Source organism: Chondrus crispus, genomic scaffold (genome assembly GCF_000350225.1).
Source record: "Chondrus crispus Stackhouse genomic scaffold, scaffold_234, whole genome shotgun sequence".
NCBI lineage: Eukaryota > Rhodophyta > Florideophyceae > Gigartinales > Gigartinaceae > Chondrus > Chondrus crispus.
Window position 1 is genome coordinate 73,931 of NW_005179110.1, and position 23,563 is coordinate 97,493.

The 23,563-nt window shown below is 48.9% G+C and overlaps 12 protein-coding genes; 5 read left to right on the forward strand and 7 right to left on the reverse strand.

Moving 5' to 3' along the window:
• Positions 1-581: 581 nt before the first annotated feature.
• On the reverse strand, positions 582-1,685 carry CHC_T00004505001 (hypothetical protein). XM_005715849.1 is given in 2 exon segments: positions 582-1,142; positions 1,143-1,685. 1 exon segment carries the CDS (start codon positions 1,683-1,685, stop codon positions 1,143-1,145), a length of 543 nt encoding a protein of 180 aa, XP_005715906.1. The 3' UTR covers positions 582-1,142.
• Positions 1,686-1,854: 169 nt separating this feature from the next.
• CHC_T00004506001 (hypothetical protein) lies at positions 1,855-2,091 on the reverse strand. Its single transcript, XM_005715850.1, has one exon. It carries the CDS (start codon positions 2,089-2,091, stop codon positions 1,855-1,857), a length of 237 nt encoding a protein of 78 aa, XP_005715907.1.
• Positions 2,092-2,100: 9 nt separating this feature from the next.
• Positions 2,101-2,802, reverse strand: CHC_T00004507001 (hypothetical protein). The gene has a single exon (XM_005715851.1). The coding sequence runs from the start codon at positions 2,800-2,802 to the stop codon at positions 2,101-2,103; it is 702 nt and encodes a 233-aa protein (XP_005715908.1).
• Positions 2,803-2,822: 20 nt separating this feature from the next.
• On the forward strand, positions 2,823-3,500 carry CHC_T00004508001 (hypothetical protein). XM_005715852.1 is given in 2 exon segments: positions 2,823-3,128; positions 3,129-3,500. The coding sequence occupies 1 exon segment, from the start codon at positions 2,823-2,825 to the stop codon at positions 3,126-3,128; it is 306 nt and encodes a 101-aa protein (XP_005715909.1). The 3' UTR covers positions 3,129-3,500.
• Positions 3,501-3,570: 70 nt separating this feature from the next.
• On the reverse strand, positions 3,571-4,707 carry CHC_T00004509001 (hypothetical protein). Its single transcript, XM_005715853.1, has one exon. The coding sequence runs from the start codon at positions 4,705-4,707 to the stop codon at positions 3,571-3,573; it is 1,137 nt and encodes a 378-aa protein (XP_005715910.1).
• A 4-nt stretch (positions 4,708-4,711) lies between these two features.
• Positions 4,712-4,861, forward strand: CHC_T00004510001 (hypothetical protein). The gene has a single exon (XM_005715854.1). It carries the CDS (start codon positions 4,712-4,714, stop codon positions 4,859-4,861), a length of 150 nt encoding a protein of 49 aa, XP_005715911.1.
• Positions 4,862-5,298: 437 nt separating this feature from the next.
• Positions 5,299-7,862, forward strand: CHC_T00004511001 (hypothetical protein). XM_005715855.1 is given in 2 exon segments: positions 5,299-7,818; positions 7,819-7,862. The coding sequence occupies 1 exon segment, from the start codon at positions 5,299-5,301 to the stop codon at positions 7,816-7,818; it is 2,520 nt and encodes an 839-aa protein (XP_005715912.1). The 3' UTR covers positions 7,819-7,862.
• Positions 7,863-8,584: 722 nt separating this feature from the next.
• CHC_T00004512001 (hypothetical protein) lies at positions 8,585-8,929 on the reverse strand. The gene has a single exon (XM_005715856.1). It carries the CDS (start codon positions 8,927-8,929, stop codon positions 8,585-8,587), a length of 345 nt encoding a protein of 114 aa, XP_005715913.1.
• A 3,224-nt stretch (positions 8,930-12,153) lies between these two features.
• On the forward strand, positions 12,154-16,237 carry CHC_T00004513001 (hypothetical protein). XM_005715857.1 is given in 6 exon segments: positions 12,154-12,219; positions 12,220-12,330; positions 12,447-13,158; positions 13,207-14,250; positions 14,767-15,953; positions 16,202-16,237. 5 exon segments carry the CDS (start codon positions 12,220-12,222, stop codon positions 16,235-16,237), a joined length of 3,090 nt encoding a protein of 1,029 aa, XP_005715914.1. The 5' UTR covers positions 12,154-12,219.
• Positions 16,238-16,247: 10 nt separating this feature from the next.
• Positions 16,248-19,336, reverse strand: CHC_T00004514001 (hypothetical protein). XM_005715858.1 is given in 3 exon segments: positions 16,248-16,352; positions 16,481-16,531; positions 16,532-19,336. The coding sequence occupies 1 exon segment, from the start codon at positions 19,334-19,336 to the stop codon at positions 16,532-16,534; it is 2,805 nt and encodes a 934-aa protein (XP_005715915.1). The 3' UTR covers positions 16,248-16,352; positions 16,481-16,531.
• Positions 19,337-19,500: 164 nt separating this feature from the next.
• Positions 19,501-22,895, forward strand: CHC_T00004515001 (hypothetical protein). Its single transcript, XM_005715859.1, has 3 exons — positions 19,501-19,603; positions 20,093-22,845; positions 22,890-22,895. The coding sequence occupies exons 1-3, from the start codon at positions 19,501-19,503 to the stop codon at positions 22,893-22,895; spliced, it is 2,862 nt and encodes a 953-aa protein (XP_005715916.1).
• Positions 22,896-22,929: 34 nt separating this feature from the next.
• CHC_T00004516001 (hypothetical protein) lies at positions 22,930-23,199 on the reverse strand. Its single transcript, XM_005715860.1, has one exon. It carries the CDS (start codon positions 23,197-23,199, stop codon positions 22,930-22,932), a length of 270 nt encoding a protein of 89 aa, XP_005715917.1.
• Positions 23,200-23,563: the final 364 nt, after the last annotated feature.

The window sequence follows — 23,563 nt, forward strand, 5'->3', positions numbered from 1 at the left end:
AAATAAAAGAATTTTGCTCCTTTGTGTTACTTCATGCACTGCCGTATTCCGCTTTACGATATCTCCGAGAGAACGCTGCTCTTAAAAGTCTTCTTTGGCCATTCCCTGCTGCAGTACCAGCCAGGGCATCGTTCATCTCTCATTCCCCTGCACTGTGAGAGAGCGATCTGCATTGACCTTTCTCCTCGAAGGGAAATTGCGTTGGACTTTTTTTGGAACCGGAAGAGGCATACAGAGGATTTTGGGGCGGGGCATCTGCTACATTTCCATCCACAAGATGCTTGGCTTCAGTTCAGCACCAAGTAGTTTTCAATTGCAATCACGAAGTTCCTTCGGTGGGAGTTCTGTTTCATGCGTACCGAGGAGTGCATCTGGAATCCAGGTCGAAACGAGAAGTTTGCGGAGGCAAATTGTGCATTGTGGGAGACGGAATTCTGGGGGCCGTGACAAGCGACGAGGGGACGGCCGAAGACCAAATCGAGTGGGTGAGCTCATACGGAGGGAAATTTCTGGAATCATTGATGATGCCTTCGCTCATTCACACCGCCATGAAGACAAATCAAGTCCCGTTCTCATCAGTGTTGTTGATGTGAAGTGCTCTGATGATTTACGAAACGCACGTGTAAATGTGTCGGTTTGGGGAAGCGACGAGGAGAAAGTTAATGCTATTAGTTGGCTTCGCCGTGCGCGGAAGGAAATTCGATATGAACTAGCTCAAAGTGTTAAACTCAAGTACATCCCTGAGCTTTCGTTTACTGAAAGTGAGATGGCACAGGCGGTGAAGACGGTTGGTATTCTGAATAAGCTTGCGACGGAACGAGAGCATAAGCAAATGTCGCGTTCGGGGCAAGGCGCCAAGGTTGGCTCCTCGAACTTCGAGCCTGACATGGGCTTCAATTCTTCTGCGAGTGATGCACTGATTCTAGAGGACTTGGATGTAGACGGGCTTATCGATGTGGACGACGACGCATCTGACGCGCTCATTGTTGATGTTCCAGGAGATGATGACTTCGAGAACATGAACGACGATCAGGTTCGAAGGGAACTTTTTAATACCTTGGGAGAAGAGGACTTCGTTAAGTAGCTGTTGCACTAGCTCCGTAAAGTGTACAAACAGCTGTTCTCCAGGCGCAACTACTCAACTACTTCTTGAGCTTGCAACCGCAGTCCCCCCATCGCGATTCCAAGTTCTGCATCTGGCATGGGAACTCCGGTTTTCCTTGGCGACGGTTGACTTCGTTGTGTGCCTTGCAGGCCCAAAGCATGAATCGGTCTCTGCTGGTCAAGTCTGGGGGAGTCGTGGAAAGGTACTTGGAGAAGTGCTGGCGGCATCGTTTGCATGGATACAACTTGCCTATGCTCTTCAAGAATGCTTTAGCATGGCGCTGCTCACTGCTTGACGGGGTTGGGGGATAGTTGGCAGCAATTGAGTGAATCAATGTCCAACCAGCGTTTCCCAGTTCCTTCCTGGATGGAGGCTTTGAGGTTGTAGTTGAAGTTCTTGCCATTTCGTAGAGTCCTGTTGCTTGTTCTGAAACAATCTGAAAGGGTTGGGATAACAGAAAGCCGGCCTCTACTGGTAGAGTGGAGTCCAAGAGCAATCCGAAGAGAAGACTAATTATTCCGCAAACTGTAACTAGTTTCCCAATAAATATTCCTTTCCGTCCTCTCAGGTATGAGCTCATGCGCCGAAGGGGAGCAAATGTATAAGGTTCGTTGGTTGCGAAGGGGGGGTCGGCAGTTCTTCAAAGAGGTGGAGGGCGGGTGGGGGCGGATTGACCAAGCCCAAGATAAAGATATATGAGCATTTGGTGCGACACGCCCGACCGTATCTTCCGAGTGTTCAGATGGCTATCAGAGCGTGAGGGTTGCATCCGCCCAAAGCCTACAAACAAAAAAATCAGAAAATTTTTGGACGTCCAGCTCATCGACATCACTCAAAAAACACCTCGTGAGGCAAATCATCACTTGGCAACGGAGCTTGATATGCAGCTGTACGAGACCCTTGTACAGTAGGCGGCTTCTCGAATTTCTCATATTCCACGGGCCTCTCTTTTTCCCATGCTTGAACTCCGCCAACGCATTGCGCATCCCCACCCCTTACGACGAACTGCTTCGGGGAGATTTCCAGATGGATTTACAGCTACACGTTCTTGCAGCCCGTCGAAGAGCACTGTCCATGCCCATTCCTATCGTCAAAGCACCTCTCGAAGAGCAAAGTAGTTCACAAGTTTCCCAGGACCCTTTCGCCTTTGAAAGCCACGGCTTTTTCGTGTCTGCAAACGAAGGCTCTGGTCTGAACAAGGACTTTGATGACGAACGCGCTGCGCGTGAAGCTTTAAAGTCCGAGAGGCGGAAAATCGTCCAGCAGCAGAAGGCAAAATCCTCAAAGCTTTCAAAACCCCAGGGTAAACCAAAGCGGGCAAGGCGTTTCGTTACAAATTGGACCCCGGAAATGGACAAAGTCGTGCGAAAGGCTCTATCGAAACATGGTTGGGGATGTTGGAGTAAAATTGCGCAATCAGGAAAACTGCCAAAGGAATACAACTCGAAACTGATAGCTAACCGTGCAAGATCAATTGGATTGACCAAGGAAATGTTCGGACCGCAGGTTTCGTACACAGCATCCAAACCTTGAAGGACTCCATTCCATTCATGGTGTCGCGTGGAATATTTTTGCGATTTTTCCTGCAGAATGAAATTGCCCGCACCTGTCTCCATTATGGCTGTTGTAACACCGCCTTCGCAGACATCCTTTGCAACTGGTGGCAATGCGGAACCGCCATTACATAGATTAGCCATTCATCAGCCATTCATCAGCCATGCAAGACATCACTCGAAAGCCAGTCTTATGGGGTCTTGACCCGTTGTTTCATGTCCACGTCAAACTATTTGCGGGATCGCTAGGACGAATGAAGCCGGGACAGTGGGGTGATGGAGATTCAGTGTACTTCTCTTCATTTGTTCGAGGCTACCCTCGCCCAGTTAGGCTAGCCTCATTGGCTGGGCTGGTTGTGTTCATATCGAAGCACCAAAAGGTAATGAGGGCAGATGGCGCAATCGCTTTGGCCAGCAGAGGAAGAATCCAGTCCCTACTTCCAAATCGGCGTGATCACAACTGTAGCTAACGTCAAGTGAATTTTCGTATGCGATGGTAGTTTACTCGATTTCTTATAGACGATGGGACAGGGACTGCTCGATGTATGTTATGGGCAACCACAGATGGCAAACGGAGAGAGCTGCAACATGTTTTGCTCGGGGACTTCGTCGAGGTCCGTGGAAGACTTGAATGGCGAGAAAATATGCCTTTGATAAACGTGCAGTCCTATGAAGTCTCATCTGATCCACACGCCGAACTCTTGTGGTGGGTGGAATGCAATCACACCTACGAAACCGTATACTTTCAAAAGTTTAGGGTTAATTTATCTCCCGATAGAGAATCGTCTCTGTCTCAAAGGTTCAATACCTAGCCTGTATGTAAATAAATCTGGACGTCAGCACATCTTTTGCTCGAGATAGTCGTGTTCTCGCTGTCACAATACATATACAATCAGCTTGGCACCCCCCCGCTCATCTTGCTCTTCGAATCTTTTGACTATTCTTCGCGAAGGTCACCAGCTTAGATTCGATTTCTTTCGTTGGAACTTCAAAGCGAAAGGGTTGAAGGCCAACAGCTGCAATTCCGTACTTGTCGGCCATAATATAGTCCAGAATTGATGACATACGAACAACCAAAGCGCCATAGGCCCCACTAGGGAAAAGCCTTACTTGCTCTGCAAACGAGCTCATGTCCGCGACATCGTCATCATCAAGCTCTGCAACGACCTCTTGCTGCACGTTAGGATCAGCGGACTCCAGAATTTTCTGAACTGCCGCCAGAGAGGGGCTCAACCGCTTGTTCACCTCATCTAACGTACGACAAGCCTGGGCACAAGTCGTGAGAGCCTTCTGCATGTCGACGTTTACCAATTCTGGATTCTCCTTTCCGCGCTCCTCCCACGCCGCAATGGCCGCAAAAACAACAATCCAGAACGCGTCGACCTGGAGCGTGGTTGTCCCGCAATTGCGCCTCACATCGTTCTTGATGCTGTCCCCCTGTAACACACGCAGTAATCTGCCCTCCGCACGCTGCAGCTCAACCTTAAGCGGATAATCGTTGCTCCAGCAATGGGCTATCAAATCTTGTCTAAATTGCCTCATATTGGCGGCCTCTTCCTCCTTCGTCTCGGCCCTGTCGGTCCTACTCTCAACCTGCAGAATGGCACTAGTAAACCGATACAGCAGTTTCTCCGATACAAAATGCCTATTCGCTATAACGGTAGCTGCAAAAGTGTCCCCTCTTCTAGCGTCCTCGAAGCGCTCGATCATCTCGTCCAACGACAATTTCCTGTCAAAGCGGAGACTCGCAATGTCGTCCTTTGTCAAACTCGGAATCGGGACGAGTGCCTTATCGGGCCCGTCGAGCGGGTCAACTTTGGCGGGATCCTCCATTGTTGCCGAAGCGGGCCCATCAACGAGAGCGCGGTGTGGGCTTGCGTCGCCGGTGGCGCCGGACGCGGATTCTACGACGGTGGCTTTCGCAGCGTCTTTCGGTCTGCCACCTTCCTTCTCCGACCCCCTGCGAGGATTTGACGCAAATCCGCTGCCAGAGGGTCGCTTGCTCTTGGCGGCGCGCTTTTGGCTGGCGGCCCCGCGCTTGGCCTTCATGCAGATGCATGGGGCTTGTGTGCGCGCGCCGCGGGTCAGCGGGAGGGGCGCAGACGGGGCGAAAGCGCATAGATTTTGTCTTGCAGAGAAATGCAGCTTCATTCTTGGCGAGGCTTTGATAGGCACCAAGTGGGGCGACAAAGGTCAGCGGTAGTGAATTGCAGGTCGACCGAGGAGACAAAAAAAAGATGGAAGAAAACAGGGGGAGCGAGGTAGACAAGTGTAATCTCCATCTCCCGTATAGAGTCGGTTCAGAGTTTGTTCATAGCCCTCAGGGGCCACAATGCTCGGATGAGACAGAGGGGCAGTAGATAGTAAATGGCCAATGGAATAGGGCCACGTTTAACACGTTGCCACCGCGTGTCGTTCCGTTTTGGCAATCGAAAGAGGCCCATTTCACTGCAGCCGCACTAAGTGACGAAATTCGGTTCAAGGCCTTCCCGGCCGCGGGCATTCGTTTAAGCCGAACGGGGAAATGTCGTCGAACGACACATTCCAAATTGTCGCCTAGTGAACCCAACTCGCGACTCATGTTACTCTCGTCAACAGACTGCCCCCGCTGCGACTTCTGCGGCGCTCGTTGCCGCTATCATGGCCCCCCATTCCAGCAACATCCAACCCGACAACGATGAGGTCCAAGTCATTGAAACGGATAGTCGCCCCAGGCGCAGTCACCTTCCCAACAGCAATAGAGGTAGTGGCGAAAATTCGAAGCTCACAAATGCGAAAAGGCCGGTCGATTCCCAGGGCAATGGCACACGAAGAAGTCAACGCTCACGTTCTGCGTATCAGGAGGAGACTCAAAGACACCCGCGGACTGCTTCCCGCAAGCCTGCGAGCCTCGACAAATCTATCTACGCCAATGACCAGCATTCTCGATGCCGTTCGAGCAAGAAAAACGATCCCGGGGTTGTTGATGTGGATGCCAACTCGGAGGAAACGCCCAGTGCTCGTGTTCGTGATCAGAGTCGCCACCAACTCTCAAGTGCGAGAGCGGCTTCTAGCAAGAACTCCAGTACGCACGCGCGTCCAAATCTGAGCTCGAACGCGAGAAAGACCAAAAAGCAGTGCAACGAGCGAAGCTTCAAGGGGGATCGCCAACGGCGAGACAGGAATACATCCGAGATTTCGTTGCCACGGAAATCTCGATCTGCGAAACCATCTGAGCGTCCAATCCCTCTAGATGATGATGACGACGACAATACAGATGTCTGCATGCAAAGCACCAATGTTACCGCCAACAAACGTCCATTACGTTCGCCATCCCCGCCTGCCCTTGGCCGCAGAGCACGATTGTGCAAAACAAAACGGCTTAAAGATACTGACGAAGTAGCTGAAGAAGCAAAACAGCTGCAAGCGCTCGATGCCCCGTTTACAGGGCCATGTCATTTTCTTTTCAAGTTTCCCCCAACGGGAAGGGGATCAATTCGTGTCACTGCTGAGGAACGCGGAAGGCTCAATTCACGGCAATATCTAAATGATACACTCATCGACTTTTATATCAAGTATCTCGAACACGGTCTTGCATATCGCCCCGACGACAAACAGTTCACTACAAAGTTTTTTAGCTCCTTCTTCTTCGGCGTTTTGAGGCGTGGAAAGCCTGGGGGATACAAAGGAGTAAAGTCAGCCATTGATTACGATGGAGTGAAAGGCTGGACAAAGGGAGTCGACTTGTTTTCCTTGGAATACGTCTTCGTCCCTATATGCGACTCATATCACTGGAGCTTGATTATTGTCGCCAACTTGCACGAACTCCAAGATTCCTTAGATGGGAAATTTGTCAATGGATCTGCAAAGCCAAAGATTTTCTATCTTGATTCCTTGGACCCGAAACGAGGACAAGAGTTCGGCATCATTATGTTGCACTATCTAGTGGAAGAGTATTTAAATCGCAAGAAGAGCGAAGATGTTTCCGATAGCCTTCACGAGGAGACCTTCAACCGTTTCAAAAAGGCGATATCAATACAAAAGGTCCTTGTTCCGCTCCAGAGCAACGAGTATGATTGTGGATTGTATGTACTGAACAACCTCGCTATGTTCTTGGAGAACAGGGATGACTTTATGATGAAGCTTTTGGACGATGAATTGAACCTGAAAGAGGTTTACTCACACATGGACATTCAAGGCTTGAGAATTGACATAACATCATTATTGAGCACTTTAGAGGACAACTGGAACAAAGTGCACCCGAAGTTCGATGTGGTTCCGAACATGACGGACGCTGACAATGGGGCAGACAATAGGAAGGAAGTGGAAGACTCCCCAACGCAAGAAGCTAGCTTGGAAGGGGAACCGACATGTGAAGATGGTGATATTCCTCAATCCCCACCTCCCCATGAGTGGATCAGCGTTCCAAATGGGAAAAGCTGCTCCACCGAACCGACGATACCAAGAATCGCGGCCGGGTTCCGGAATAGGTCTTTTTCTAAACGGAGTGACCAAGAATTAGAGACATCTGAAAAACGTGGCTACGAGTCTAGTGCCAACGTGGTGATGCAGGACTGTGATGAGAGGTACAATCAAGAACTTGACAGCAGTTTGCCATGGCATGGAACTATGCCTGGTGACGAAGAGGGTGCAGCTGTTGATACCCACGAAGAGGGTGACTACGACGCACAGATGAGACCTGTTGGTGACACTAAAACAAATGAAACCATCGATGACGGAAACGGTATACTTCCTTTCTTTCGACAATCTGCAAATCACCATGAAGACGGTGATACTACGAAAGATCAAGTGTTAGACAGTGGAATGGCTGCGGACTTTGCGGATCCCCGCAGTCGTCTGGTGGCACAGGCCTCTGAAGAGCGATCCATCTGGCATGAGTCTACGAGGAGTTCTGACAAGGTTGTCAAGAAAAAGCATCGACTTCGGGAAGAACCAACGCGCCGACAAGCAAAAAAGCGCCCCGCGTCTGGCTACGGAGGTGCAAAGTCTTTAAAAGCTCGTTCGAAGGTTGGCAGTCATCGCCGTACGAAAAACAAGGCGAGTTCAGCAGCTGATGTCGAAATAGATGGGAGTGATCGGTCGCCTGTGACAATGCCCTCCTCAAACGTTGAAGAACAAATCATTGACGGGTCTGAAGCCATAAGTGTAGTACTCCCGTAAAGTAGCGCAAATGGGATGTAAATAAGTCAGTGGTTTGTAGAAAAGAGAGGACCGGGTCCAACTGCTAGCAGCACATTTTCGGCCTCATGACACTCATGTACTCATGTAAAAACAAATACGGGCATCTGCCACCGCTTGTTGCTTTATATATTGGACGGATAAAGATCATTTGTAACCGGGGTGAACCCCATGAAATGGCTGGCGAGACCCATCACACCTTCGAGATATTCAAAATTCGAAGCCTTTTCGTCTGTGTGAGACTTTTCCTTACCAGTCAATGATAGAGCCCTGCCATCTTAGTGCTATGGAGCACGCTGCTCCATTGTCGTATGACTGGCGTCTTCATCCGAAGAGTACATGTTTGCTGCTACGGGACGTGCAGATCCCAAGGTGTGGAATGCATCGAACGATACATGCCAAACCTCTCAATAGCAACAATCTCGCCCCAAAATGAGAACATTTCTACGCTTTTAAGTCGTAGTGAGGTCACTTTGCTAAACCCCAAAGTGATCATCTATGTAGACGAATCAAATGGAAAAGGAGCTAAGCATCGATTTCAAATGATCATTCGCAAACACAGCACTACACGTTGCCGTTTCGTTCGGACTCCTCGCTCCGAGCAAAGCAGTGGGCCCCGGAACATGTCATGACATGGTAGTACTGCAAATGGAACCCGTTTGTGCGGCAAACTTCGGCAAACTTCGGCAAACTTCGGCATACGACCGTAACAACGAAATTCGTAGGCTAAAGAATTGTGAGGAATTTTTCAGCTTCCACGATATGTCGAATATCCATACGGGCTCAGCAGTAGTGGTACGTGGTAATGAGATGCAGTTTCCTTGACAGTGAATGTGACATCACAATGCGGATAAAAACATTCCGCTTTCGTTGAATCGAAGTACTCCTGGACGAAAAACCGGATACGATATACACCTGCCCTCCAATCCTCACTCGTCAAGAGGTCTGTGACACGACCATTCTGGTCGCATATACCCTCTTTCAAACACTGCTCAGTTCCGTCCTCGTTGTGACGAAATACAGCTAATCGTAGTCCAGCAGCCGGCCGACCAACTGACGTATCGAGGACATGTGTCGTAAGAGGACTTCCCATTTGCAATGAAATACAAAGAGCAAAGTCTAGGGTGACCGCTAACACAAAACATGAACCACGCTCTGATAACGAATGTCACAGGGCAGGAACGATAATCGCAGAAAGTTGTTTGGGTAATACCGAACTGGCAAAACTCAGTTCAGAGCAAGGCGTTCGTTTAGAGTCTGAAAATAATTACGACAAATCCACAGAAAAAATATATATATCTGTAGCCCTCTAAGACCATCATGGAGGTCACTGTTGCTGTAGTAGAGGCTTACTGTACGGTGCCACATGCCAAGCTTTTCCAGAACGATATGGAAGTGAACACACCCATCGCAATACACATGTCAAAAGCACCCATGCAAGTCTTCCCGTGTTACGAAAACGAACGCGATAGACGATTAGTTTCCAAACAATTGAACTGCAAAGTCGCTCACTTTGTGTTTCCGATTCGATCGCTCCTACACTACTGTCTTCTCCTTACCTTTAATTTGCTACTCTCCGTCTCACTCGAGTTCCTATCTAGCAGGCCCTCACTTATTGGCAGTGAATCCCACAAGAGTAACTTGTGTGGACTTTTGTCCGTAAAGGCCCTTCGGCAGTTAAGTTCTCACTCCAGGCGTTAACCATTACATGTTTAGATTTTTCCACACCATAATAGTCAACTTGAAGATCGAAAAGGAGATGGCTCTTTAAAAGATATGGCACTGCCGTCTCGCTTTAAAGATTTCTTGTTAATAGCTTACCTTGTTCCTCGCCCTTTCACGTGTAGCCAAAAACAACAGCATTCAGAACTACAGTACCCAGGGTACAACAACTTTTGGAGTGCCCTTGCAGTGCTTGCGGGATCATCATTGCGAGATTTGTGGTGCTACGTATATCTGTACACCGGGGACGGTATTTAGTGTCAGCGCTAAATAATTTAGTGACACTAATACCTGTCACAGCCTGGGACGACGACGGATCAATACAGACATGCAACATGCCCCTTCTGTTGTGAGCTACACCACTCTCACCGCTAACATCAAGTATATTTCTACCATTCGAATTCACTAAGCCTGCGACAACATGTCGCTGTCAGCGTCACCGATCGTCGCGGCTCTAAATAGGGCAACAGCAGATCGCGCATCAAGAGTTGCTAACGCAGAACCTTCTTTGACATCCAGCGATGTCCCGTCGCCGCTCCGGCAGTATCTGATGAAACGCCAGATGCTCTGACGCCTACCAAGAGGCGAAAAATTCAATTGGTGCTGACCAAACACCAAAGGGCGCAGATTTCACGCTATATGGTGTCAAAGAAACAATCTGGTCGTGTAGTGCACATATGCGCACGTGCAGTTCTGGAATTCCCTGACTATTTTCGTGCCTCCCCGAACGCGAATATTGCAAAAGCTACGCGGTACTTCCAGTCTAAAACAACTACATTAGAAGGACAACGAGGGTGCCATGGTGACGCGCACATCTCATTCTCGCGAGTGATGAAGGGAGATACGCATAGGTACAACCGGGAAGCATCCCACGGGCGAGGAATAAAACGACGGCCTGTGGAAGTTGCTCTCTACAAGGACCTTAGTTTTGAGTTCGATAGGATGCGCAAGGCTGGGATGAAATTCAACAGATCTTTATTGAGGAGATTGGTTGTAAATCTGATAATAAACTCCGTGAATGATACGTACAATGCCAGTATAATTGACTCCAGAACAATGCTACCTATCATCAATTCCATATCTGCCCGATGGATTAAATCGTTCACGGAAGCGAATGGGATTGTTCAGCGTTCACAGACGGGTAAGCTCATGGTTTCTCCCAAAAAGCAGGAGAAAATTCATCGTGCTGTCACCTTCCATTTGGGGACCGTTTGCAGAGAGTTCCAGACTGGTCTCGTAAATGACGGCAATATATACAATGCCGACGAGACCCACTTCCTGATAAACAAGGATGATCAGATGACAATGGCTCGAAAAAGGGGACAGTGATGTTAAATACGCCGACGTAGTCTCAGGAGATGACGGAATGATGATGATGGTGCTACTGTCAGGCGGACGTGATGCAGGCCTGGAACCACCGTTTATGGTATTTCAAAATCGGGATCGAGCCTATCCTATTCGCAGCATCCCGGACAACGTTTTTGGCCTATCTTATCTTAGTAGTCCTAAAGGTTGGATGGACGGGATCGTCATTCTCCAATACTTGAAAGAACCAAGAGCGATTAGGAACTTGACGAATGGGAGAAGACGCATACTTTACATAGATATTTGCTCTGGGCATGCACTAACAGATGAACTTAGAAAATGTGTCGATGGCTTGAACACGGAGATACGTTTTTTCCACACAACGCTACTGACTTGCTGCAATCCGCTGACTCTTTTATTATTCAAAAAATTAAGACAGCATGGAAAATCCGTTGGGATGATTACAAGCTTTACATGATAGAAAACAACATGTATGCTGTTGAGAGAGGCCCAAGGTCTTCGGGGCGATTGCAGAATCCTGGAAAATATTTCTTTTTAAAGTTGGCAGAAAACGCTGTCAAAAGATGTCGCTGCGCAACCGGATAAGGACGGTGTCTCTTATGCTCTTAAGGCAATGATTCGGTGCGGTTTGGCGCTGAACTTGAACGGCCTTTGGGAAGAAAGGCAGTTGACCCCGCAACTGCAGGAGATTGTCAAAAGTACTGTGAAAACTTTGATGGTGTTACAGTGCAAGAGTCGATGGATGTCGTAGACCTGGTCCAATAACGCACTGATGATTAGAGGTAGGCACGTGAGGTTTTGGTAGGACGAAAATAAATGCTGTAGGCTGTAATGGGATCTAACTTACACTATTCAGTGTTTCTTTCAGCAATGTCAGTGACAGCAGTACCGTTTTTCACTGAAATAGTGTAAGTAAGGAAATAGTATCACTGACATTAATGTATGTTTAGGGTTTGAGATTTCCACCACGGAAATGGTATTAGTGACACTAAATACCGTCCCCGGGTGTACGTACCACTAGAGAGGTAAGGCCTACAGTAGGGCTGTTTTCCCGTGTTGTTGTTCCCTGATTTATGTTCCGTTGAATTAAACACGTTTCACCCGTTTTTGATGACTCGGATTTACCGTCCATGCGAGATACATTACAGAGCTCTTCCGTCCCTGTTTACACTTACAACCCTCACTACACGTGTACAGTTTGCCGCAAGATCAAGAAGATGGACCAGTCATGTCGCTGTCGACGGCCTCTTCGCCGCATCCTCGGAATCCCGTTTACTCGGTGAAGAGAACCTCTTCAGTTGAAAGCGTCGACCGCAGTGCTGTATTCGCAGCAAGATGGGAAAGAAAGATAAGAAGAAGAAGGGCCTCGGAAAGGCGAAAACTGAGGCCAAGGCGGCGAAGAAAGTTGAAAAAGCGTCGAGGAAAGCTCGGGCCGCTGATGGTGACGTACGATTCCTACCCAATCCAAGTCATTTTGTCGAGCACGCTACTCTTTACTTCAGATCAGAAATCTAACCATGGTAGCATTTGTCTGTTCACTTGTATTGCATACCGTATAACAGGACGTCGAAGCAATATTAGCTGAAATCCTCGCAAGAGAGGCAGAGGCCGTCGCTGTTGCAGAACACCAAGATGTCGAGCCTCCTTCTCCGCGTGCAGCATTTACTATAATTCCCAGTTCTGTCAACGAAGATGAACTGATACAGTTTGGCGGGGAGCGTTACACGGGTGATAGGGCGGCCTTTTTCAACGACTTGTATGTCTTCAACGTCGAGAAGAAAACATGGGCCAGATACGACTCACCTACTCGCCCTCCTCCTAGAAGCTCCCACGCCGCAGCGCTCCACAGAAGCATGATGTATATATTCGGTGGAGAGTTCAGCAACCCGAGTCTCAGCCAGTACCGGCACTACCGCGACCTGTGGCGTCTAGATCTTACCGACATGAGCTGGGAGCGAATTGATATACGCGGCGGCCCAACAGCCCGTTCTGGATGCCGCATGTGTATTGTAGAAAACAAACTCGTCGTTTTCGGAGGCTTTTTCGATACTGGCTTTGAAAACAAGTATCTCAACGATATGTATTACGTCGATCTCTCATTGGATGAACTCAAATGGACAAAAGTCGAAGTTTCGGCTGTTGACATTGTACCTTCCCCTCGGTCAGGCTTCCAGTGGGTTGTTAGCGGTTCAGAAGCCGTCCTCTATGGAGGTTATTGCAAAGAAGCTGCTCAAAAGGCAAGAAATGTCTCACACAAAGGAAAGAAAAAGGGAGGTGACGCCATCGAGGAATCAATGGTGTCTCGAGGAGTGATACTGCAAGACTGCTACAAATTATCCGGGGAAACACTCAAGTGGCAGAAAATGAAGCGGACTGGCTACGGGCCGTCGCAGAGGGCAGGGTTTTCAATGGTTCTTCACAAGCGTAACGCCGTTTTGTTCGGTGGTGTCGAAGACGACGAAACCGAGGAGGAGATGCAATCAATCTTTTTCAATGATATGTTCGCCTTGAATTTAGATCGCAAGAAGTGGTTCCCGATGACCCTCCGCAAGAAGAAGGGGAAGAAAGCCAAGAGGCGCCGAAGGAAGACGAGCCAAGCGAGTCAATCTGATGGAGACCAGATGGATATTGTGGAACCTGTCCAAGTACTAGTCGAAAGCGCGCCAGTAGACGAAGATGATGACGACGATGACGACGACGAGAAAGAACTCGACACTGACGCGCTCGAGGCAGCTTTGAAGGCAAAGGAGGAGGAGGCTGTTCCCTGTGGACGATTTAACTCAGCCGTGGCCGTTCAAAAGAATGTAATGTACATTGTAGGTGGCATGGTGGAACGGGGAGATCAAGAGATAACCCTTGATGATATCTGGTCAGTCGACCTCAATAAGCTGGACGAATTTAAAGAGCTAAAGGGGTTGGGTGAAGAGTGTGCGGCATGGGTAGCTTCTGACGACGAAGAGGAGGACGAAGATGCGGGTGAGGATGAAGATGAGGTCATGAGCGACAGCGCGGGTGATGATGGCGAAGATGATGAGGACGTTGAAGAGAGAAAACGGCAGCGCGGAGGGCGGCGCAATCGCTTGCGGGAACGAGTATCTGAGGACGACCACTTCACACCGAAAATCAATGAGTCACTAAAAGACTTCTTCGAAAGAACACGCCCATACTGGATAGGTGAAGTACACGAAGCGTTGGGCGAGTCTGGGAAGACGCTTCGTCGAATCTCATTCGAATGGGCGTACAAGAGATACTGGGAGATCAAGCCTTCTTTGAAGGAACTTGAAGAGTTAGAAGCTGAGCTGGCCAGAGAAGAAGAAATGGAAAAGGCCTTTGCGAAAGCCCAAATTGATCAGAAACGTGGTCGGAGTAGACGCTAAGCAGCCACACGATATCTTTCGGTACTGCGCAAGCCTCTAGTCATAATCGTCTTGTTGGCGTAAGATGCGACGAAGTCGCGACGGCTGCATGCGAAATGGTGACCCCGCAGTAACGAGACGAGTTCATTTGCGCTGCAACTGCTCACAGAGTCACATGGATTGCTCGCTTGCTGTCTCGTTATCTGTAGTTGCTGGAAGCAGGCAGGCATAGGCAACGGTGAAAAGAGGTTACAGCTAAAGAGGGCTATCGAATTCATCGTTCGATTCCAAATCGAGCAGCGTGTGTGGCATCGTGCTTATGTAAGCAGAGAATCGCAAAGCTCACATAGCAATGCACAAATGCCGTTGGACAACAGACATATACATAGCAACAGTACACAGTGTTCATAAAAACGCCAGAATTTGCAGGTTTTTAATGCTTGCTCAACGCGCGATGCCCGTTTTTCCCTCGCTCTCGGTGGTCATACATGACCATGCACCAGCAAACGTGGCCCATGGTGACTAGAGCCCCTTGACGAGTTTAATTGGAATTCAAAAGCGTCTTATGAGCTCTCCTGGCCTCGCCATGCTTCAGTGATCGAGCCACGGCCCAGTATGGGCTCTAGCGATCCTGCTCTGCGCGAGAGGTATCGTAATATTCTCAGCGCTAACTGCACAGCTGACTGCGATTCGCTTCGCCGCCTTGTACTGCTCGATGGCTTACCAAGCGACGCCAATGTCATTCACACCGATTTTTTCGGTCGATGCTCTCTTCGAGGCCTCGTATGGAAAGCTCTTCTTGGGATTGGCACCGTGGATGCAAACGAGTACGCCTCACTTGTGCGCGAGGGGCCATCGTCGGAGGACTCTCGTGTTCGTGAGGATGCCCGCCGCACCTTCTCGAAGAACGATGACTTCATCGCACGAGTACCAAAGGACAAAATCATTCGTCTCCTGAACGCTTACGTCCGCGCTTGTGGGAACAAACGTGGTGTCTACGCTCAGAGCATGAGTCTTCTGGCAGCTCCGTTCCTATACGTCATGCCAGAACCTGATGCGTTCCATTGCTTCCGAGTCTTACTGCAGGAGAAGGTGCCCTCGTACGTCAAAAGGTATTCAGGTGCGAGGCATGGATGTGAACTCCTCGACAGGTGTCTCCTAGACACTGACCCCTCCTTGCATCAGCTCTTCTCCCGTCACGGACTCAACGCCGAGGTTTACGCATTTCCAAGCATCTCATCACTTGGCGCATGCGTACAGCCTATGTCAGATACTGTGCGTCTCTGGGATATACAACTCGCGTTTGGAGTCCACGTGCACATTCTATTCACTCTTGCTAGACTACTGCTCTCAAGCGGCACCATACTGGAAACCGCCAAGAAGACATCAGCTGCTCCACTCGTGACAAGACAGCTCGAGCAAGGACTAGGTTTAGATGCTGAGACAGTCCTTGCAAAGGCAGTGCCATTGGCAAGTCAACTGAATCCTGATTTATACAGCGAGCTTGTCTCACACGTAACATACGTACCGAGTGACTCTACTGCCACATCCGAAATTACCGCCGATTGGCAACAAGTTGTCGGGCACTCGTCCGAATCTGGAGGGACCCAACGCCTCAATGGACCCAAAAATAATACATGGGAGGCATCAAGAAGGCTGGATCACAACAATTCCAAACCGAAGGTACCCACGGATAGAAAGTCCTCAGACGACGTGAGTTGAATTCAAGCTCGCGAAGGAAATGTATCACCGCTGAGATAAACCTTCGTGGAAGATAGGATGATGGGATGGGAACCATGGAGAGGCGCCTTTGGATTAGTGCACCTCTGTGATTGATTATGTGAATCAAGAGTTCCCCTCGATGCCGTATCACGCGAAAGATCCATCGTCTTCATCAGCAATGCGACCCAAGGCCGCAAACTTCAGAATCGGTTTTGCCAAACGTGACATGAACAAGTGAGGACGAAAGCTCAACAAACTCAGCTGAGCGAGGATGACCTGGGCTCGTGAGGGCTAAAGATATATTTTGTGCTGCCGCGGGAATTTAAGATGGTCGAAGACTGCTCTCTTGCCAAGTACGAATCGGTATCACCCCATCCGAATGCAGCATAACTACTAGAGATGGACACAAAAGCAAAACGTGTTGTTAGGCACTGGTGAAACATGACATGTAGTCTACAGTGTTCGGCACGACAGAACAGGCACCGGCGCGACGATTTCAATAAACGTGTGACGCTAACATTTAACACGTGCTACCCCTCAACGAAACATGTGTGACGATGGCAGCCATCCTATTCTTCACGGACCTTGGCTTTCCGCCTCCGTGATTTCTTCTCCGATTTCTTCCTCTTCGGAGTGCCTTCCTTCCTGTCTGACTTCGCGCTCTTCTGCGCTATGAAAGTGTCTTTTTGTACGCCGTCGACTTTTGAGGTGGTGTCGTCTGGCTGTTTGCTGTTCGGCGACGGATCGACTAGTTCGCAAAAGAAGCCATACCTTGCCCTGTGGAGATCCGCGGCTCCATACGCAATTCCTTCCGTTGATGCAACTCCTTCTGCCGCCTCGACAGCATTTTTCACAGAATCTAGCTTCCCCCCGGCCTCCGTGACATTGTTCTGCGTTCCATCCTGTACTCCCTTCAAAAGCGTCTGAATAAAATGGAAGGATTTTGAAGAGACCCCGGCTTGGACATGCACAGGGCCGTCAAAATGACGTTCGAAAGCCTGCGCAAGACTCGTTTGATTCCTACCGAGTCCCACAACTTCTGTTTCAGTTGCTGATGTCGAGGAGGTCGGGTATGAATAATTTGCAGCAATCGGTAAGCCGCTCGATCTGATTTTGTCCCCTCTACCCACATGCTCATGCTTACCAAGCAAACTCTCAAGTTTCCCTACAGTAGTCGACGAAAGAGATTTAAGTTGTGTCTCTGGTGACATAGAAGATGTCAATAGCGAGAGCTTGTCATCAGCACTGTCTGACACACTGTAGAAGCAGATGTCCAGGCTAGAATTCACGCACGCCAATGGTGGCGGCATTGCTTGGTCCATACTTGAATTTTCCACGAACTCTAGCGACATCACATCTGCCCCAGCCGTCAACCGAGATACTCTCAGAGGATATGGTGAGCTGGCATCGAAAAAGACAATCGCTGTGTCCAAAGAATTTGTTTTTGCAGAGGTTCCTGTGAAACTTGAGCCAGACTGCTCAACTGCTTCGAATTTTCGCTTCGGTCGCTCTCGTTTCGCAAGCTTATCACGGCTTTTCCGTGAATCCTTGCCTCCAGATGTACTCTGAGCACTAGGCGAGCGCGTCGATTTTGTAAATCGCCGCCGTGCTTTGGACAGAACTTCGTCATCCGAATAAACTTCTTGAAAATCGATCTGCTTCTCTTCAGCGCTGGTGTCCGCTACTGCTACAATTGATGGGATTTTCACGGCAATCGCGAAAATTCCATGTGTTTCATTTGTTGCAATCATCCCGGGATATGTCCTGATTCTCGACGACCATAATATTCCAAGCGTTATCGCGTTCCATACATATATTCCGGTCTCGGTCGCAGCTATGAACAGTGGGCATTGCTTGTACACAAAGGAAACCGACTTAATCTTTTCTTCAGACGGTGGATGCACAAGAGCGTGTAATAATTCCACTTTCACAGATGACGGTGATTCCAGCTCGGGCCTTTCGTCTGCATCTGCGCCTAGGTGTTGAGTTGTAGAAGTACCAGCCATCAAGTCTTCAACGTGCCATACAGTGAGAACACTTCCGCAGCCGACACCTAAAATAGAGCCGTCGTTTGAAAAACATGCGCTTGTACAAGGTAGGCCTTTGTATCCAAGTTGTGCTTCGCTTCTCCATATGGACCTTTCCCCCTTTATCCCTTTTACTTCCCGCCATAGTTTAAACTTGCCATCACATGACGTAGTCACGACAACGGGTTTTCTTGGGTGAATGCAAACGGAAGATATTCCATTTCCAACGCCATGAGGCTGTCGAAACAAAGATACCATTGACGGGACATCATTGTTTGGCTCAAGATTCCAAAAACGCAAAGTCGTAACATCTTTTTCGATATCAAATTCTTTGCTTGGGTTTGTGCAAAGGAATTGTTTGTCCACTGTGACCATGACGTTCCCAGAAGGGCCCAGCTTCACGAGAGTAGTAATCGGCGGGGCTGGACGTTTAGCCTGCCCACGAATTGTTTTGGGTCCATGAACAATATTGCCAGGAATTGTGCATGCATCGCTGATGTGCTTTCCTTTGAACAGATCGTAGCTCTGAACCTTGCTGCCCGTACCAAAAATCATCACGTAGCCTTCGCGTCTCGGATCCCGAGTAATTCCCATGAATGGATTCTGATTTCGGTGGAGTTGTGATGACAGAGAATGAGCGTGATCCATAAGGTTTAAGTTCCCGATAATTGCTTGTATACCACGGATTGTTGAGGTTATCGTGCGAGAGGCTTGATCCACTAAGCGCACGGAGTTATCGGCTTGAGTTAGACAGTACAGGGATTCGTCATTCGAGACAGAAATCGCCAGTATCGGTGCTCCCAAACGAGGGAGGAAACTTTTCGTGCCGAAGTGATTTCTAGTCATCTGCCATGTTACGAGCGCTGCCTCTGCGCCGCCCGATACGAGAACGTTGCCGTCATGTGAAAAAGACAGGGCTCGCACTGCGGATGAGTGCCAATGAAGTTTGGAAGACGGTGCAGCTGATTGTTCCAGTCTGACAGATCTCGGAGCATTAGGAAGCAGACTGCACGGATTGCGATAAACAAAAACTGCTCCAGCCTCATCCCCAACGGCAACCATCGCTCCATCGCTACTCACAGAAACGCAAGTAAGCCAAGAATAATGTCTGACGACCGCGGCGCAGCCCTGCTGACCTTTCCCGGTTGACCTCAGTTGCAATAAATTGGACTGTATCATGGCTATATAGCTACCGCTGGACGGAGCAGCGACCGCCGAAACAGCGGTTTGCAACGATTTCGGTTTGAAGAGGGTTCGTATTCTTGACTTTTCTTGCTTCGACAAGGACACAACTAACAAGGCAGCTTTTCCCACGCAGGCTACCTTGTTCGGTCCCGCTTGACACATTGACAATATTTCCTGCCCAACGTCGATGGTTCGCAGGCAGCTTCCGTCAGAGATGTCCCATACTCTGACAGTTCCATCTTGAGACGCAGACACTACTCGCATATTTCCAGCGGGTACTACTGCCACGACTTTTGCGGAATGCCCTTGAAGAGTGGCGATACATGATGGGTCCTCATCTGAAAGCAAGAACACCCGCAGAACTCTGCCGAATGGGATTACGATATGGCGCCCGGATGAAGGCCATGCCACTGGGCTTGTGGCCACCAAGCCAGTAATTGGATTTGAAGTCATGTGGTGTCAACTTTTCCGGTGTTGAAGGCTTGCTTTCGTATCGGAGATAAATGGCCTTGCCACGGAGACGGATTTCGCGTAGGGGACGTCGGCGGTGGCGTATCTATTACAAACTTAATCATACTGCCGCACTGTGCCAGAGAGGACTCATGCTGGGTTGAATCCACAGCACCGTACGTGTACACCAACGACGCGAATGTTTCGGTACTGTACACGTGTACAGTACAGCTCTGTTCGTCTGAATAGGAAAACTCGGCATGGAAATGGGTTTCCAAATTTTGCTCTTCTCCTCGACACGAGCTGGTAGGCATTCTAACTCAACTGAACTTATACCGCGAATACCACCTACTCACGTTAGCGAAGTGTGTGCCCCATGAAATCTTGCGCCTACACATCCCTCACATTCGTCCCTTCTTGGTAATGTCCATGGACGCTTTGAGACGGACATCTGCGTCGCAAAACAAGTTCCAATAGCTGATATCATCATGCATGGAGGGCGTCGAAATCTCACAAGCGGTGAAGAACCCAACGCCTTTCGACTAGCACATGCGGCACCACCATTCGGTGCCCCAATTTCTTCGCTAAGCAAGGGTACTAGATATGCTTTTGGCTCTGAATATCCCGCGGCGTCCCATTCTATATTTTCACGAGTTGCACCTGACTTTCAACCCTCACAATCCCATCCCTTTGAACCAGCCTCATGGTTAATCGCCTCAGATTTGTCTTCTCCGTCCTTCAGCGCTCACGACTTCCTTCAGAGTGCTCTATTTCAAAGATATGAAGCCTCTCGTCCCTCTCATCTTCCGGTCCTTGGCGATTCATTCAACGCTGATGCTGCACTTGCGGCCCTTGACACAGTCGAATCTGGACTCAGAAGACAGAGAGACGTTTCAAAGCGCGAAGAAGACCTCGCTCGCGATGAACTACGAAAGGTTTTGCATTTGTCAGCAAAAAAGAAGGAACAGCTTGTTCGTGCAGCGGACACAGTGTCGGCCAACGTATCTGCACTTGGTGAGGCCGGGCGCCAGGCCGCCCTCGCACTCAACGCTGATGTTAGTACTTTGCGAACTAGCGCAAGTCAACTGGCAACGCTGCAGGATACCCGCGACCTTGTCTCGTTACTGACAACAGAAAGCAGCGAATTAGATGTCGTTCGTGTAAGTCGATTGCTCTCAAAAGCTCGAAACCACTGCGAAGATGGATCTTTAGCGGCAGTACTATCTGAGGATGATTATCTCGTTGCCCGCGAAGAAATTGAGAGATGTGAGAATGAACTAGCTTCCTCTCTAGATTCTTGGATGAGAAACTCTGTTGATGCCGGAAACAATAACATCGTCAAAGAATGTGCCATGGCTGCGGAAGAGCTCAACATATCTGCTTCATTCATAGACTCCTACATATCCTACATATTTCGCTTGGATCACACTGGTCCTGATGACAGCAATGGGGCGCTGAGAGGTATAGAACACATGAATTCACAGGATATGCTACAGAAATTCCGTATTGCAGCCTGGGAAACTGTGAATTCTGTCGGAGAGATGATACCCTCAATATCACAATCTTTCAATAATTCATCAAAGACCATGATTTCTTTATTGCGTCTGTTGTCGGAGAGGAAAGTCATTCCGATTGCGGACCATACTATGCATTCGCTTCTTTCACAGCACGTTTCCACCACATCGTTGAACAATGACAGAGCAGATGACTTCTTATCTACAACACCAACTAGGTATGCTACGGCCCGTGATTCTGTTGAAATCTTAAGATCGCTTTCAATCACAGAGAACAGGGAAGAGAAGAGGGAGGAGGCCGATTCAGTGCTTTTGCAAAAAAGGCAAGATTTGACCGTATGTGGCGAAGTTTTTAAGTCGATGGGAAAGCTAAGGAATGACCTCCTTGTCCAATGTTCAATACCAGAATGCAATCACTCGAAGATATTCCAAGAGCAAGGCATGGACCCATTTATTTGCTTCGCAAGAAAATGGGTTCCTCAACTCTTGAGGCAAGAAAAGGCCTGGGTCGATCAGCAACTTGGTGCGGCTTTCTTCGATATCACTCGGGTAGAAGCAAATGCTCCCAGACTAGCACCTCGGGAGAATAGTGATGCGGCAGCTTATCATCGATATCGGTCATTCTACAGTCAAATCTCGTCCAGATATTTGCAAATGACTGGCAATGCAATTGAGAGTACACATGAATCGCTTTGCCGTATAGCAACGATTTTGAGCACGGTTCTATCCATAGAATCACTGTCTTTAAAGGACTTTGTAGCATCCTTCACAGAAGCCGAACAGTCTCCAATGCATGAGAATTCGCTTCTTGAGCACATTTCAGAGTCCGTTCTCAAAGCAGAAAGGTTTCAAGAACGGCGGGAAGTGCTTACTGAAGGGACTGCGTCGCCCAAGATAAATACGACGATGAGTTCGAAACATGCCATCGCCGAAATATCCGCTGTTCTTCGTGAAATGCTAGATGGCTTGGTGATATGCTATCTGGCGAACGCGGAGACAATCTTGCAAGCAGCCTCTCACCTGCTACCCATATCCGAGGCTGATGCGCAGGCACATGACCTCTGGGTAAGTGGGGTTTCCCCACTCACAGCGTATATGCAAGCTGTTGAAGTTTTATTGCGATCAAACCAAGCACTGAGTGAGTTCCTTTTGACTCTTGAATTCTCCGACCATGTCTCACAATTCAGTAGCCCCTCATTGAGCCCAGAAGATGAATTAGCTATGTACATTCCTTCAAGAACAAGAGAGCGTCTACATAGAGACTTGACAACAGGTCTTTCTGATCTCGGTGCGGAAGCGCAAGTTGGAGTACGAGCTGCGGTAACATCTGTGCGCGCCCGTTTGTTTGCGATGCTATCGTCGAAAGATGCAATGCAGGCTTACGTGTCACTGAACCGCGATGACTCGGCAGTTTTCAACGAGAACCTCAAGCAAGGGCCCTCCAGCCTTGGCATGGATGTAGAACCGTCGCCAGCGTTTTTAAATGCATCAGCCTTTGTGGAGCAGCAACTACACTCAGTGCTATCAAATGTCCACAGTGCAAATCGAGAATTTGTCATTTCAGAACTCAGCGTCATCGCAAAAGAAACCGTTCTACAACACTGGTGCTTATGCGCAGGTCCTTTGTTCCTAGCAGGTGCGTTCCAACTCATTGCTGACGGAAGGGCGATGGCTAGGGTTTTCCAAGATCATCGTCAGATCGCATCTGTCATTGACTGTTTGCCCGCTGTGGGTCAACTCTACCTGGAAAGTGCTGACGATCTGTGGACCTGTGTTGAGTCGAAGTCCCTCTCAGGGGTAGAAGCAAGAGTCCTCGTACAACTTCTCAAAAAGCGGGAAGACCACCATGTCGACCGGGTTGTGAAAGTTTGTCAGTCTCTCGGAGCATCGCTGGATGAGCTCTAAGGAGACACTTCCACAGTCTTTGAAATTTAACTCTATATGATGCATCGAACGAACCACTCCTGTGTCTGCGCTGTGAATAACACAATAGAGCATATGTAGCGGGAACGCGAAGTATCCTTTTTGGTCTTGTTCCGAAACTGTTGCAATTTGTGACATTTTAAGGAGTAAGGTCTAGCTTTGATGCATAGCACATCTCAAACTAAACTAGCGGAACAGGCCAACTGTTTATATATTTCATCATCTGAGTGTGTGTACCGTAGGAGGCTGTGTTGAGTCAACCGCTTCAGGTCGTTTTTAAAGGGCCTGAGTGACCCATTTATGCACGCTCACAATGGGCCACCTCGATATGTGTAACGTTCGAAGAGAGACCTAGCTACTCCATTTGTGGTACGGGTATGTTTGGACAGTAGCCAGTTCGTCTATTTGACATTGGGGGCAATGCCAACAGTGTTGGTACGGCATCCGTGACCCTCATCTCCTTTCTGCTGTAGCAAACTGAGGCATACGCCTGCCAGCGAGA

What these genes read in the sequence shown, in the direction of transcription:
- CHC_T00004505001 (XM_005715849.1), bottom strand. Translation starts at nt 1,685, where the DNA reads ATGAGCTCATACCTGAGAGGACGGAAAGGAATATTTATTGGGAAACTA.
- CHC_T00004506001 (XM_005715850.1), bottom strand. Translation starts at nt 2,091, where the DNA reads ATGCGCAATGCGTTGGCGGAGTTCAAGCATGGGAAAAAGAGAGGCCCG.
- CHC_T00004507001 (XM_005715851.1), bottom strand. Translation starts at nt 2,802, where the DNA reads ATGGCTAATCTATGTAATGGCGGTTCCGCATTGCCACCAGTTGCAAAG.
- CHC_T00004508001 (XM_005715852.1), top strand. Translation starts at nt 2,823, where the DNA reads ATGCAAGACATCACTCGAAAGCCAGTCTTATGGGGTCTTGACCCGTTG.
- CHC_T00004509001 (XM_005715853.1), bottom strand. Translation starts at nt 4,707, where the DNA reads ATGAAGGCCAAGCGCGGGGCCGCCAGCCAAAAGCGCGCCGCCAAGAGC.
- CHC_T00004510001 (XM_005715854.1), top strand. Translation starts at nt 4,712, where the DNA reads ATGCATGGGGCTTGTGTGCGCGCGCCGCGGGTCAGCGGGAGGGGCGCA.
- CHC_T00004511001 (XM_005715855.1), top strand. Translation starts at nt 5,299, where the DNA reads ATGGCCCCCCATTCCAGCAACATCCAACCCGACAACGATGAGGTCCAA.
- CHC_T00004512001 (XM_005715856.1), bottom strand. Translation starts at nt 8,929, where the DNA reads ATGGGAAGTCCTCTTACGACACATGTCCTCGATACGTCAGTTGGTCGG.
- CHC_T00004513001 (XM_005715857.1), top strand. Translation starts at nt 12,220, where the DNA reads ATGGGAAAGAAAGATAAGAAGAAGAAGGGCCTCGGAAAGGCGAAAACT. An exon ending in CAAAGGAAAGAAAAAGGGAG is followed by an intron (nt 13,159 to 13,206) that starts GTGACGCCATCG and finishes TGATACTGCAAG; the next exon opens with ACTGCTACAAATTATCCGGG. An exon ending in TGATCAGAAACGTGGTCGGA is followed by an intron (nt 14,251 to 14,766) that starts GTAGACGCTAAG and finishes CATGGTGACTAG; the next exon opens with AGCCCCTTGACGAGTTTAAT.
- CHC_T00004514001 (XM_005715858.1), bottom strand. Translation starts at nt 19,336, where the DNA reads ATGTGTCAAGCGGGACCGAACAAGGTAGCCTGCGTGGGAAAAGCTGCC.
- CHC_T00004515001 (XM_005715859.1), top strand. Translation starts at nt 19,501, where the DNA reads ATGGGTCCTCATCTGAAAGCAAGAACACCCGCAGAACTCTGCCGAATG. An exon ending in ACTGGGCTTGTGGCCACCAA is followed by an intron (nt 19,604 to 20,092) that starts GCCAGTAATTGG and finishes TCGCAAAACAAG; the next exon opens with TTCCAATAGCTGATATCATC.
- CHC_T00004516001 (XM_005715860.1), bottom strand. Translation starts at nt 23,199, where the DNA reads ATGTCACAAATTGCAACAGTTTCGGAACAAGACCAAAAAGGATACTTC.